This window comes from Dryobates pubescens, chromosome 8, assembly GCF_014839835.1.
Source record: "Dryobates pubescens isolate bDryPub1 chromosome 8, bDryPub1.pri, whole genome shotgun sequence".
NCBI classification, from domain to species: domain Eukaryota; kingdom Metazoa; phylum Chordata; class Aves; order Piciformes; family Picidae; genus Dryobates; species Dryobates pubescens.
Genome location: NC_071619.1, coordinates 44,026,502 through 44,042,191, shown reverse-complemented (window position 1 = coordinate 44,042,191; position 15,690 = coordinate 44,026,502). Strand labels below are relative to the sequence as shown.

At 43.7% G+C, this 15,690-nt stretch overlaps 1 protein-coding gene across 1 annotated transcript in view; it reads right to left on the bottom strand.

Annotated features, from left to right (window-relative positions):
* Positions 1-1,546: 1,546 nt before the first annotated feature.
* The window catches only part of CRACR2A (calcium release activated channel regulator 2A), a 75,277-nt gene continuing 61,133 nt past the window's right edge, over positions 1,547-15,690 (bottom strand). Inside the window, 7 exon segments of the mRNA XM_054163920.1 lie at positions 1,547-1,637; positions 3,420-3,502; positions 9,280-9,359; positions 9,606-9,609; positions 11,431-11,486; positions 11,489-11,538; positions 14,238-14,319. Coding sequence (XP_054019895.1) covers positions 1,547-1,637; positions 3,420-3,502; positions 9,280-9,359; positions 9,606-9,609; positions 11,431-11,486; positions 11,489-11,538; positions 14,238-14,319 — 446 coding nt within the window.

Here is a 15,690-nt window from a genome sequence, read left to right as displayed (position 1 = left end):
TTCTTGAAATATAAGTAACATTGTATAACCCTAAACAAGACCTGGAACACGTTTAGGAGACACAGCATCAAGCGCAGTGCTGGTCTGGATATCCCAATAACATTCAGAATTCTCAGAAGCTGAAAAAAAAGTGTCCTCCTCTGTCCCACTCACTCATGGGGTAAGCTTACTAATACACAACAACACTGCATACAAATTAATCTCGTGAGCAGTGAAACAATCATATCACTCAACATGACCCACGACAGTCCTGACCTGTCTCTCAGAGATGATCAGGATCACCACAGGCTGAACAGAAGGATTTACATATACCATGTGAATAAATAGACCATGGACTATTTAGGTAATATTAAGAGTGCATGCAACAAAATGGGTTTAATGTGTTTTGTCAGATGCTTTTGTTTCTCCACCCTTCAAGCCCACTTCCCTGAGCCAGCTTTCCCCCTTATGTAACAGGCATGACTCAGTACAGTGTGGAACATCCCACTGGCTGGTTGGGTCCTGCTATCCCGGCTGCGGCCCCTCCCAGCTTCTTGTAAAAATTAACCCTATGCCAGCCAAACCCAGGACAGCTTCCTATGTAGGGATGTGTCTTCAACCAGCAGTAATGACAGTGAATTGATCTGAATATTCAAGCTGGCCACAGATTGCTTTGAAACTTCTACTGGACATCATAGGCAAGCAGAAGTTCAGAGAAAGCTCTGCAATACAAAGCAACACAGTCATGCCAAGAGTGATGAAGAGGCTGCTTTGCTTAGTGTACAGTGCTCACTAGCACTGCACTATGATAAGTTTATTGTTTCTTCAAACTAAGTTAGATGTTGGCATAGCACCACCTCATCATGGAAACATGCCAGCTTATTTGACAACAGCTCAGGCAAGCCTGTATGGAATCACAGGGACCTGTCTAAACATACCGAATTCATCACATCTAACTTGGAGGAAGAGTTTTTTACCAAGGACTCATACACAACTATGTGTAGTACAAATGAATTAATGCTACTTATTAAAATCTTCATGGATCCTCAATGCTTTGTTCATCTGTATTTCACTCTAAGCTTTAAAACATCATCTTGTACATTGCAATTGCTGCTGTGTTGCTTTTGAACAATGGACCAGCTAACTATTCCATTTGAAGAAAACTGTAACTGAGGTCAGCACAAAATCAGAAGCTAAAAGGGCACTGAAATAAACAGAAATATTCAGAAGATCCATCCACACCAGTAAGAATTTACTTCACAATCCAAGTAGTTTTCTTCCTATAAAATTATTTCTTATTATCAGTAAAGTGGCAGCTTCTACAAGCCTGATCACAAAGCAGGATTCAGTGGTGTTAGGTGTCAAACAGAATGAATGACTGTTACTATCCCAAATAAATTGTCAACTAACCAAAGATGTTATTTTTAAAAGTGAAGATCAAAGCATACTGGGATTCTAAGTTTCACTTACACCTACACATAGAACACAGCAGAAGAATATTTGGAAGATACAGCAAGCCACATAGTGCTGTATAAATGCATGACTTGTCTCAACATATCCCAGCATTTTATGACCTGCTACAGCAGGACTTTTTATTCATATCAGATTGAAGTTCGACGGTTCCCTCTTTCACCTCATCCTCTTCTTCTGTGAAAATCCTAGGGAAAAGAAGCAACACTTCTGAGAAAATAGCCAATAATATCCTTAATGAGATCAAAACAAAATAACATTCCACCCAAACCTATAACATTTCCCAGAGATTAAGAGAAAATGACAGCAGTTTGCAAACTACCAAGGAAATGTACAAAAAAGTAGAACTACGGTGGCCCCACCACAAACTGGTTTTGTTCAGCTATTTAGACAAGTGCAGCTGGTGCTGATGGTTAGCATTTATTGTATATTACAGCAACTCAAAGCCATACTTTCCATGTGGTATTTTTGAGGTTGGAGCTAAACAAATCTGCATGTGCCTGCCTAGACATTTATCAATTATCTTTCACATATCAATTAACACTCACAAAATTTCACTAACTTCAGCAACAATATTAAAGATCTGCCAATTCGATAGCAGTGTTATCACCTCTGTAAGCAGTTCAGAGGGTACAGATTCACCCATAGCCTTTATGCAAGTTCAACAATCCACCTCTCCCTCACTCCCAGCTACCAGGCAGATAGCAGAATCTGAGATGTAATGAGCAGAGGAAAGAAAATAACACATCCAATGCTCTGCTGCAGGGACTCGGTAGCATCCATTTCCAAGCATGTTTCTCCAAACATTCAAGAACTTCCTGCAAGAACCATCACAACATCCCAGGCCCTCAGCCTTCCCAGCAACAATTCATATTATTCTGTGTCTATACAGAGCTTCATTAGGTTGTGCAAGGCTTTCTATGAACCTGAGCAACTACTCAGTTAGAGCAACAAGGTCAGGCAACAGGCCAGTTTAAAAAGAACAAATAATTCATCACTGTATGTTCCTATCCAACTCACTTAAGAATTCACTCTGTCATTAGTGATAGGATTAATGTGAGCAATGTCTTTACAAAATGAAGAATTGGCAAAGAGGTAGCTGAAATAACAAAGAAAGAACCAGACAGTTCACCTTTTCTATGTGTATGTCAATCACAAATAGCCTCTGCTAAGGGCCTTATCTGGGGTCTGCTGTAAATCAGTGGGGGCGCTGTCTGAAGACAGCAGACAATGAACACAGCCTGAACCTCTGAACTGTTAGGACAGAGCGAAGGCTAAATATTATCTTCTTCACCCAGAGAAGTGAAGAACCAAATTCAAAGGAAGGTGGGTTACATGTGAAGGGGTAGTAGGTGCATCGGGAAGACTGCAAGTCCTGAATACCTCAGCCAGCGGGGAAAGGGAGAGGGAAATTTGCATCCAGGAATTTAGGATAAAAGGGAAACTGTGCTTTCTAGCAATCTGAGAGACCCCACAGAGAACTGTCCCGTGGACTCTCCCTTTATTCAAATAAAGTTTCCCAAGACTCCTCTGTCTTTGTTGTGAAGAGGAACTTCTGGATCATATTCAAGAAGGCTGGGGAGGGACTTCTCAGGATCTCAGGTAGTGATAGTACTAGGGGGAATGGAATGAAGCTGGAGGTGGGGAGATTCAGGCTGGAGGGGAGGAGGAAGTTCTTCCCCATGAGAGTGGTGAAGCCCTGGAATGGGTTGTCCAGGGAGGTGGTTGGGGCCCTGTCCCTGGAGGTGTTTAAGCCCAGGCTGGATGAGGCTGTGGCCAGGCTGATCTAGTGTGGGGTGTCCCTGCCCATGGCGGGCAGGGGGGTTGGAACTAGATGATCCTTGTGGTCCCTTCCAACCCTGACTGATACTATGATACTATGATATTAAATTTTCCTTACATTAGTGACAAAGAAGTCAGGCACATACAGAACTCACACTCTGAACTCACAGATAGAGAATTCACAGAACTCTTAGCTAGCTAAGTGAAGCACAGGCTTTTTGGTATTGTATCCAGAATAGGCACTGCATTCACAGAATATCAAATTGTAATGCTAGACTCAAACAGAAAGGCCATTGACATGAAAGTTGTGCAGTATTTCACTCCAGCTTTAAAAATATGAAACATATTTTTTTCATTGAAAATGAAATACACAAATAAAGGAACAGAAATAGCCTTAGGGGAAATTGCCCTTTCATTCTAGAGCTAACAGTAAGAGAGGAACACGAGCAATCTGAGGAACAAAAGTAACCCAAGTGCGTCTCCCGAACAACACCTACCTGCGTTTCTTTGCAGGTATTCAATACAGCTGCTTGTGTGGCAAGAGCTTGATCCCTCACACTCAAATGCAAACAGGCTCTGCAAAGTTCGGAGGTCTTGCTTAACTTGCAATGATGAGGCAATCAGTGCACTACTGAACACACCTGAAAATAATTCCAGTGCCTTTAAAAGGGAAAAAAATATCTTGGAAAGCTTCAGCAGCAGTGATTCTGTATTCAGCCATTTGTGACCAATGTGCCACCAAATGACCAGTTAAAAACCTCAGCACAAAATGGCAACAAATTCATTCTGCTTGATTTTTGACTTGTGAAAATTTTCTGCACCTTCTTTCACCGTCAGCCTGCACTTTTTCTTTTGTAGCCCCTGAGAGCTGTGCAGGTAAGACCAATGGATCATGCCCTAAAGACATTCTTGGGACTTTAGCTGAAGCCTTTTGAAATGAATGCAAATACACAAGATCATCTGCACAAAAGCCTGACCTGGCAGCTGTGATGGCAAAAGAAACCTGGCAAATAATAGTAATAACTCTCTCCAAAATAGACATCTGTCTACTTTCACAAGGTCTAACACTGAGCCTCACCTGCATGGCCTCTGTGGTATTACTACATGCCCTCCATTTAATACCACAAGCATTCAAGTTTCAGTCTGTAGGTTTGGTTTTGTTTTTACATACATACATACATAGAATAAACCAGGTTGGAAGAGACCTTCAAGATCATCGCGTCCAACCCATCAACCAATCCAACACCACCCAAACAACTACCCCACGGCACCAAGCACCCCATCAAGTCTTCTCCTGAACACCTCCAGTGATGGCGACTCCACCACCTCCCCAGGCAGCCCATTCCAATGGGCAATCACTCCCTCTGTATAGAACTTTTTCCTAACATCCACCCTGAACCTCCTCTGGCGCAGCCTGAGACTGTGTCCTCTTGTTCTGGTACTGGCTGCCTGGGAGAAGAGACCAACATCCATCTGTCTACAACCTCCCTTCAGGTAGTTGTAGAGAGTAATAAGGTCACCCCTGAGTCTCCTCTTCTCCAGGCTAAGCAACCCCAGCTCCCTCAGCCTCTCCTCGTAGGGCTTATGTTCCAAACCCCTCACCAACTTTGTTGCTCTTCTCTGGACTCGTTCCAGCAAGTCAACCTCCTTCCTAAACTGAGGGGCCCAGAACTGGACACAGTACTCGAGGTGCGGCCTAACCAGTGCAGTGTACAGGGGCAGAATGACCTCCCTGCTCCTGCTGGCCACACTGTTCCTGATGCAGGCCAGGATGCCATTGGCCTTCTTAGCTGCCTGGGCACACTGCAGGCTCATGTTCAGTCTACCGTCAACCAGCACCCCCAGGTCTCTCTCAGCCTGACTGCTCTCCAGCCACTCTGACCCCAGCCTGTAGCTCTGCCTGGGGTTGCTGTGGCCAATGTGCAGAACCCAGCACTTGGATGTGTTAAATCTCCTGCCCTTGGACTCTGCCCATCTGCCCAGCCTGTCGAGGTCCCTCTGCAGAGCCTCTCTACCCTCCAGCAGATCACCATACTGTTGAAATTCATAGACTCCTAGAATCATTTCAGATGGAAAAGACTTTTAAGATCATCGATTCCAACCATTACAAAACTCTGCCAAGTCCTGTGCTTAACCACGTCCCTCAGCACCACAGCTCTGTGTCTTTGAAACACCTCTAGGGATGGGGAATCAACCACAGGGAAGCCTGTTCCACTCTCTGAGAATCCTTTCAGTGAAGAAGCTTCTTCTAATATATAATCTAAACCTTATTTGTATCATGAAATTCTGAAGACAAACAGTGAGGAAAGGCAGTTCATGCATAAAGTAGTTTGTTTTTTCAGCGCCAGAGTGCTTGAATGTTTAACATGTCAGCTTTGAATGTGCTGTCACTGGTGTATGGTTTCTTCTCGTGATCATCAGGATTGAAGCACTTTGGCATTTTCTGGGTGCTGATGAAGCACAGAAAGTGGCAGTGTTAGTGTCCAATGGGTACTTTACTGGTGGAGTTTTTTGAAGTGTTCTCTACAATGTTTGCAGCATTGTAACTACCATTCTCTTGTTTGTCTTAGAAATGTTCCTTGACAAAATTTGCTAGCTACACAAACAGAAGTTTGAAATAAAACTCCTTAGCTCTGAGGAGAACTCTCAGTGATGACATCATTTATGTTGGCATGAATCTGAACAGACTCTTCAAGAAATTCCATTGGTGAAAGACAACAATTTAAACCCAACTGATTTTCATTTCTTATTTGTGGAAATACAAAGTGTCATCCCTTTGAACTAGGGGGAAAACATTAATTGATAGCATACACAAAGAAAACAAAGTAGCAGGAAACAGAACACAAGACAGGAAAGTCCATCCATCTCCATCCACAAATCAGTTGTTGAGCCTGGGAGAACACTGGCAATTACCTCATTTTAAAATCTTATATACAAATCTGGCATGGCATTTAACAAGTCCAAGTGCCAGGGGCTGCACTTTGGCCACAGCAACCCCATGCAGAGCTACAGGCTGGGGTCAGAGTGGCTGAGAGCTGCCAAACAGAGAGGGACCTGGGGGTGCTGATTGACAGCCGCCTAAACATGAGCCAGCAGTGTGCCCAGGTGGCCAAGAAGGCCAATGGCATCCTGGCCTGCATCAAGAATAGTGTGGCCAGCAGGAGCAGGGAAGTCATTGTGTCCCTGGACTCTGCATTGGTTAGGCCACACCTTGAGTCCTGTGTCCAGTTCTGGGCCCCTCAGTTTAAGAAGGACATTGAGACACTTGAATGTGTCCAGAGAAGGGCAACAAGGCCGGGGAGAGGCCTTGAGCACAGCCCTGTGAGGAGAGGCTGAGGGAGCTGGGGTTGTTTAGCCTGGAGAAGAGGAGGCTCAGGGGAGACCTCATTGCCCTCTACAACTACCTGAAAGGTGGTTGTAGACAGGAGGGGGTTGGTCTCTTCTCCCAGGCAACCAGCACCAGAACAAGGGGACACAGTCTCAAGCTGTGCCAGGGGAGGTTTAGACTCGAGGTGAGGAGAAAGTTCTTCACCGAGCGAGTCGTTTGTCATTGGGATGTGCTGCCCAGGGAGGTGGTGGAGTCACCATCCCTGGAGGTGTTCAAGAGTGTTCAAGATTGGATGTGGCACTTGGTGCCATGGTCTAGTCATGAGGTCTGTTGGGACAGGTTGGACTCGATGATCCTTGAGGTCTCTTCCAACCTTAGTGATACTGTGATACTGTGAAATCAGCAGACATCTTAAAAATGGGGAGGAAAATGCATTGTCAGAGGGAGCTGGGCAATTTCTGTCCTGTAAAGCAGTACTGCTCTGAGGAGAACAGCTCCCTTATTAGGAACCGGAAGGACTCCCTTCAGGCTTCCATTCTTCTTTTTAATAATGAACTGTGCTGTTCATCTTGCATGTGAGACCTTGGATTTCTGACCAAATTTGTAGTACAGAGACTTGTGGGACTGAAGCAGAGCAAAACAGCGGGGCTGGAATGCCACACATTTATCTATGATCCCAGAAAATTCTAGATAAAATCCATCCCATTCTACAAGAACTTGGAACAGTTCATAGGAACTGTTGGGATTCAGGGTCAATAGACTAATGTGGTTCTTTGTCTGCGTGAGAACAGGTATCGTGTTGTATTCACCAAGTACAGCTTGCATTGTTTCTATCAACTCAGCATCTGGTCCCATGCATTTGGGATCTTTAGAGAGTAGTTCATGGAATTATTCACAAAATAAGTAATTCAGCTGCATTCACTAATAGAGAGAGTGGTGGTATGTGGTTCCAAAGGCATTACATAACTATTTAGCAAGAACTAATATTTCATTGAAATTACTTCTCACTACCAGCTCAGCGAGTGTAGCTCTGCTTTCCAAATAGGGGATTGTCATTAATCGTTCCCAGAGCTACATCAGGGAGCATGCTGAAATATGCAAATTAGCCATTCAGATCCATCCATTTGCTGATCCCCATCTTTCATTTGACAGCTTGCTTTGCTTTACTTATGGAAAACATTTTTTTTTCTTGTATGACTTGTTAGAATGTCCTGGTGGGCTGTGAGCTCTGTGTGTTAGAATAATTACCTGTCCATTTAGCATTTGTGTGTTATGTGCTTTTTCACTGAAGCATTGAGAATGACACTGTGGTATCCCTTCTGGCCTCCAGGGTCTCCAAACTATCTGCATTTCCATGCAGACAAGAAAATAAAGGGGCATGCTTTAAGGGATGGAGCAGTTAAGGGATGTCCAGTTCTGGGCCCCTCAGTTTAGGAAGGATGTTGACTTGCTGGAACGAGTCCAAAGAAGAGCAACAAAGTTGGTGAGGGGTTTGGAACATAAGCCCTACGAGGAGAGGCTGAGGGAGCTGGGGTTGCTTAGCCTGGAGAAGAGGAGACTCAGGGGTGACCTTATTGCTCTCTACAACTACCTGAAGGGAGGTTGTAGACAGACGGATGTTGGTCTCTTCTCCCAGGCGGCCAGTACCAGAACAAGAGGCTGCGTCAGGGGAGGTTCAGGGTGGATGTTAGGAAAAAGTTCTATACAGAGAGAGTGATTGCACATTGGAATGGGCTGCCTGGGGAGGTGGTGGAGTCGCCATCACTGGAGGTTTTCAGGAGAAGACTTGATGGGGTGCTTGGTGCCGTGGGTTAGTTGTTTGGGTGGTGTTGGATTGGTTGATGGGTTGGACGCGATGATCTTGAAGGTCTCTTCCAACCTGGTTTATTCTATGTATTCTATGTATTCAAGGCTGATATTGCACCCCTACAAACATACAATAATGGATGCAAACCTGGAAATGGAGGTATACTTGTAAAACGGTGTATGAATAACCAAAACGAGAAAAGAAGAGATCTTTCATAATTCTTTCAGAGGTGCTTAGCATCAACCTTTCCTATAAACTAAGAACAGTTCAGTGCATTTATTTGACAATCTCCTTTTTGGTTACCAGCAAGCAGAGCTGTAAATCTGCTCTCAAAGAAGAAACAAGGACATATGTAAAACCCAGCACCTTGTTTAGTTTAGGTAAATTCTTCCCAGTTCAGTTATTCTCTCAGGAATATTGAGATATTCTGGGTGTATTGGTGTTCAAGCTATATGCATTTGATGTATTTTATATGCTAAAAGTAAACATGTTTTCTCCTTCTACCGCAGGAATAACAGATGGTCTTCTGTGGTTTTACATGAGGTAGGAGGGAAAAAATTATCTGTTAAGAACCCATTTGCAGAGAAAAGAAAGAAGAGAGAGACTAAAAGAGAAGGGAGGGGGGAAAATAGAAAGAAAGAGAACAAAGGAAAAGAGAGGAGGGAGAGAGCAAAGAGTGGTGAGAGATAAGCCTGAAATATTTTTTGCACCACTCTGCTTTTTAAATCTAGACAGTTTTATAACTACTATAATTATCAGCACTTATATCACTGAGTGTAATGAGGCTCTAATCCTTAAAAATAGTTGTCACTTTAAAACTGATCTGTGGGTTTTTTAATTTTGACACATTCGCACTCCATTTTAAAACTTTCACCCTCAAGTTTTCTAAGGAGTTCCCTTCTAAGTATAGTACCTTGGCAAGATGCTCTCCCGTTCCCATAGGGACCTCGCCTTCCTTTTTGTTATCAGCTTTATTACCCAGGTACCTTATCCCTAGTTATCTCCTGCAGAACAAAGAATAAATACCAGGTGGGACACTGTATTTTAAAAATCACAAATCAAGAGGATAAAAACTAATAAATATGACACTGCAACAAGGTATTTCAGACACCACATATGAGCCAGGTATATGTTGCTTTAATTACGAACATGAGGAATTACAGTGGGATAAACGCTATAAAAAAGAATGTTAGAGTCTGTTCTGACTTGGCATTGTTTGCTAATAGCACAGAAGCTTGCCATGCTGTATGAAAACAGGAGAGAAAACTAAAATGCTGCACAGGCTCTGCCATTGCATGTTTATAGCCACTGCTCTTCTAATCATCACAGAATCACAGAACGTTAGAGGTTGGAATGGACCTCCAGAGATCATCAAGCCCACCCCACCTGCCAAAGCAGGATCACCTAAGGTTGTCCACACAGGACTGCATCCAGGCAGGTTTTGAAAGTCTCCAGAGAAGGAGACTCCACAACCCCTCTGGGCAGTCTGTTCCAGCGCTCCATCACCCCCACTGTAAAGAAGTTGCTCCTCATGTTGAGGATGTTCAGGTTTTGTTCCTTGTCTTATTATTATGCACCACAGAAAAGAGATTGGTCCCCTCCACTTGACAACCCCCTTCAGATGTTTATACATATTGATTAGATCCCCTCTCAGTCTTCTCTTCTCAAGAGAGAGCTTGCTGTGAAGAGAGACGCAGAATGGCCACCCCCAAACAGGCAGAATAGGCACAAATCAAAAGTCATTTTGGAAATGGTTCAAATTATCACAGTGAGAACATTCACAAATGCTGAATGATGCAGCAGTAAAGGGACCTGCCTATATGTCTTTCCCTTATCAACAGTCTGTAGCAAAGCAAAGTAGTAATCAAAAGATGAGTGAGCTGGGAAAAATATTTTGTCCACACTATTCATTTTTTCTGGATCTAAACCTGGAATTGTCCTCTAACTTTTTCCATATTTATTTATAACAATTACAGATTTGTTAAGATCATACAATCAGTAAGGGCCTGTTGTTATAAAATGCATGCTTCTGTTAGTTCAGTACAGCCACTCAGATGAGAAATAACTATGCCTGTTTATAAACATTTGATTGAATGAGTCATAATTTCAACTAGCAAAGATATTGGCCACTCTGGAAAACTGTTATACTAGAACACATGCCCAATAAAATCAGACTAAATGCTCTCTCCATAACAATTTGTGCCTTGCTTTTTCAGTATCAGTAGTCTCCAACAGAGAGCACATAGGAAGTCACACTTTGTTGTCTCTGTGGATGCAGTCCTCTATGACAGTAGCCTGAGGTTTAGTGTTATTTTTTCTTTTGGAACAAGCAAATGCAGCTGCTTGCACTGTACATATGTTGTCTAAGAGCTACAGAGGAAGAGCCTGGATGAGGCACTTGATGCCATGATTCAGTCGATTAGATGGTGTTGGGTGGGAGGTTGGACTCAATGATCTTGAAGGTCTTTTCCAACCTGGTTAATTCTATTCTATTCTATTCTATTCTGTTCAGGAGACCCCAAAAAGGTAATTTTTCATTAATTGAAGCTACTCAGTCAGTGGCATAGGCTATGATTTTGTTTTCATGTGGTTAAAAGGATGATCCCCAGAAACTGAGCTGTCCACCATGAGACAGCTTTAGGGTACTAATGTAGATACTGCAGCTTTAGGTTTATGGTTTATGGCTTATGTTCACCACACAGCCAATTTTCCATGGGCTGTATACTTGGTTGTCCAATTGCTAGTGATCATCAGTGATCAGCAGTCATCCATCACTGATTCATCCCATTACCCAGTGCTAGCAGTGATCCAACAGGAGTAATCAGATAGATAAACTTTATGAGAAATCAAAGCACTTTCCCCACCACTCCTTTTGAGTTCCTAAAATCCTGGAACTGGATTTTTTCTTCAGCACCGAGACTTTAACTGTGACTGTGCAGACCAAAATCAGTGACAGAAATTGAATTGTCATAACACCAGAAACGTGCTGCTCCCTGTGCTTTGCTCTGTGAGCATCCAGAAGAAGGTAGAGAATAATGACACCGGAGTTTAGATGTCATGTTACCTTGATGCTTATCAGCCACTGACTGAGAGCTGTGAGCGTGTCTTTGGCTGTTACAGCGTGACGACACCATCAGCTTTTCTGAAAATCTGCCTGCTAATGCTTCCATACCTACAAGCAAGAACCTGTTTAGAGCTCTCCTCAATACAAGCAGCAATCTGACAAGATAAGTAAAATCTTTCAGTAATTCCCCTTGAAAAAGAAGATGTTGCCATACAGTTTCTTCTAATAATCTAGTCTTAATAAGGGTTACAGCTCCTGCTAATTTGGCTAACATATTGTAGTGGGTTGAGTGACCAATTTTCCCACCACAGGCAAAAGAAAGACTCAGACAAACAGACTGCAAAAGTGGTGGAACATTCCAATAGAAGCAGTCAATGTTTACAGAGAGCCAGAAGCACAGTGACAAAAGAGATCCCAAAGCACAACCAGAAAATATCCCATCCCCACCTGAGGGTACAACCAAGACCCCCAGGGCTCTTTCTTCTCCCCCCTCCACTGCTAGGCTAATCTCAGCTGGCCAGATCTGAGACTGCCCATCCCCCCAGCCTTGGACATCTCTCCCCAGCTACTAGGTGGTGATGAGGGAAGAAAGAGAAAGGGAGGGCCCTCGCTGACATTTTACAGGGGAGCAGGGCATTATGGGAATGGAATACCTGGCTTCCTGTGACCACCCACTGGGCTGGGCCCCCACTTGGGACATCCCAGGTGTGGCCTGTGTGGTGGCACCAGGGGCCGGCACCCAGCCTAAACCACCACACGCCACCCCTTACTCCATACCATAATCCCTGCACCCAAAACATATCATCAAGTGGAACTCTTCTGATGACATGCCTAGCGAGAGTCCGTGTCTTCCTCTGGGCCTCCTTCCACACAGTCTCTCCTTCAGGCTCAAGTATTAGTCCATTCCAGTTCTTCCTCAGCCGGTGGAGCCTCCCAGCGACACAGAGTCCTTCTCCTGCAGTGTGAATTCTTCGTGGACTCGTTGGGACATCCTGGTCACCAGAAGAACCTCACAACTTCTCACCGAGCCTTTATTCGCATTTACAGTTACTCAGCGGCTTTTTCCATCCCTGGCACAAGCCGGTCGGAGCAATCAGGCTCCACGACCACTTTTCTTTGTCCCACTCCCATCCATCCTTGTTCCTTGCCCTTGTGAACCTTTCCTGCTATTGTTATATATATAGTGTTTAAAGAAAACTCTTTACCTCTCTACTTCCAGGCCAACTCCAAATTATTACTTGGTGGATTTGCTCCTTCCCTTTCCCTTTTTTCCCCCTCTCTGTTGGGAGGGAGGAGGGGGAGGAGCAGGGGAGCAGGGGAGAGATTCTCAGCCTTGCCCCCACCTGAGCTCTTAACTCCCAGTTAAGGCTCAAACCACTACACACATGTATCCTAGACAACAGGGAACTGTAATACTGACCTTCAGTGCAGAGCCTGTTTGAAAGGTGAAGCTTATTATGAATCATAGCAAGCAATCCCATTCTTCCTGAACTGTCAAACCCCTTTTCACATTCAGCAGAAGATTCACAGAGGACACTCCACCACAAATTACTGCACTTCCAAATAAATTCTTTGCCCCCCAAAAAATTTTAAAAATGGAAATAAAGTGCTGGGGAAAGTTCTCACTGCCTTCCTTAATTGATTCTGGGCTAGTCTGGATAATCAGCTGCACATCTCACCTTCTCCCATCCTCTTTCATTTTAAGCTTGGACAAGAAAAATCTCCCTCACAAAGTGCTCTGCCTAAAGATAGCTAAATTTTGAGTTGGGGCTTTTTTTCCCAAGCTTCCTCTAGCAAATGTAGAACATCCTTATCATCCTTGCTTTTAGTAATAAGAAACTAAACAAGAGGTGAAGAGATGGGGAAGGAAATTACTATGGAATACTTAAAAAAACCTAGAGTTCTTCAACTAAAACAGGATTGTGTGGAAAAAAACCCCACTCTTTTTACAAACTATCAAAGCATTTTCTGCTATAGGAATACAGAGGTCCATTTTAATATCAGCCTTCCTCCTAAAGAAATGGTGTGCTACTAAACCTTTAAGAGTTTAGTAAAAATCTCTTTACAGTCTCTGTGGACATTTAGCACCAAATAAGAACATTATGGCTGCTATGGAAGGCTCCAAACTGTGAATTCACTGGCTCTATTAGGAATACTTCTATATTTATTCCTCTCCCAAGGAGCAAGATCAAGTGCAAGTGCATGCTTACTAACCTTCAAACAGATGAATCAAGGAAGCAAAACCTTGGAATGTATACTGATTATGGCTGGGATAGAGTTCAATGTTATCATACCAGCTTGTGCAGGGCTATGTGTTAGCCTTGTGATGAAAGCAGTGGTGATAATACACCATTTTAGTTACTGCTCAATAGTGTTTGCACAGCATCAAGGCCTTTTCTACTTCTCAGACTGCCCCACCAATGAGTAGGCTGGGGAGCACAAGAAGCTGGAAGGGGAACACAGCTGGGATAGCTGACCCCAAGTCACAGTAAGTCTATGCTATATATACTGCAGAGGGGAGAGAGGTTGCCTGAGGCTACAGTTACTCAGGGAGTGGCTGGGCATCAGCTGGTTGGTGATACAACTGGGGGGTTTTGTGTGGCTTTTGGTCTTGATTTTGTTTCTTTTCATTATTTTTTTCCTTTTTTTGGGGGGGAGGGGGTGGTGGTGTTGGATAGCAGGATTGGTTTTATTTTAATTATCAAACCATCTTTATTTCTACCAATGAAGACATTCTGATTCTGACTGAGCAAGCAGCTGTGTGATAGCTGACTACCAAGGTTAAACCACAACAGAAAGTTTCTTACTGCTCCTGACCAGCAGTGTCCCAGAGCTGCAGCACTACCTGGGTATTATCTACCCTGGTGGTTTTCACATTGTAATCCACACCTGTAACAGAAAACAAGAGTTTGCCAAAACTTCTTGAATAATAAAATACTCCATGTGAACAGATTAGTTGAATTTTGTAAAAGCACTAATATCTCCAAATCAGGGTACATGAGTTAAGGGTCCATTTGACCATCCACAGAAATCTAAGCCATTTAGCTTGGAGTTCATGCTGTACAGCTTCAGTTGTTTCAGTCCGGCTGGACAGCCAGGAGAGCTGCTCTCTTCCAAAGCAGCAGATGGAAAACTGGTGGAATACCTTATAGCACCAAAATGAATTCAAACTCCTATACTATGATCTCAGTTCTTTCCTGACTCTAATGTAGACTTAGACACTCAATGTAATAGTAGAAATTTACACTCAGATGTAAGTCAAAGGAGCTACAAAAACTGCCTGCCTGAATGCTCTCAGAGTGTCACAAATGAAAACCAAATCCATTACTTTAAATACCTTTTATTGTGAACAATTTTATTTCATATATGCCTGCATGTAAGGCTGTGCTGGGTTGAGGCAGCCCCCTCTCTCCCCACCACGGGCAGGAATAAAACACTCAGACAAACGGATTGCAAAAGTGATGAAAGTTTAAATAGAAAGCAGTGAATGTTACAGAGAACCCAAAGCGCAGTGACAAAGAAAGATCCCAAAGCAAACCCAGAGGCATCCCATTCCCACCTGAGGGTACACCTGAGACCCTCAGGGCTCCTTCTTCCCCCTCCCTCTGCTGGGCTAGTCTCAGCTGGCCAGGCCTGAGACTGCCCATCCCCCCGTGGCCTTGGGCCTAGCCAGGCCCAAAGCCAGCAGACATCTCCCCCAGTTACCGGCTGGCGGAGGAGGAAGAAAAGAGAACGTGCTAGACCCCGCACTGGATCTTATAGTGGTGCAAAGAATTATGGTAGGAAATACACAATTTCCTGTGTCCATCCCTCTGGGCTGGACTTCTGGACACAGGAAGTGAACACACCAGGGGGGCACCCAGCTCAAACTGCAACAAAGGCATAAATACAGACTAAGTGTAATGAATCTGGTCATTTACCATAACTCAGCTGCATTGCAATAACTTCAGTTCTGGTACCCTGACTACCTATGCATGACTTTTGAAAGCTTGGTTTACAACTTCAGGCAATGTAAGTATAACGTAGCCTTTGAAGTGTTTAGCTTTGAAAACACTGGTGCAGCACACTTCTTTGGGATGGTTAGTAGAGTGCAGTCCAGAGGACAGAGCACCAGTTTCAGAACAGTATGACCTACAAGGAAATTCTAGCATCACTGAAATCAGTAAGATTCATCTGATTTACTTCAGCGCTGCCACGATTCAAGTATGGAATCTACTCTGAAACCTCTCCATCAGTTATGTGCCTCTCAGTTAAGAAGAG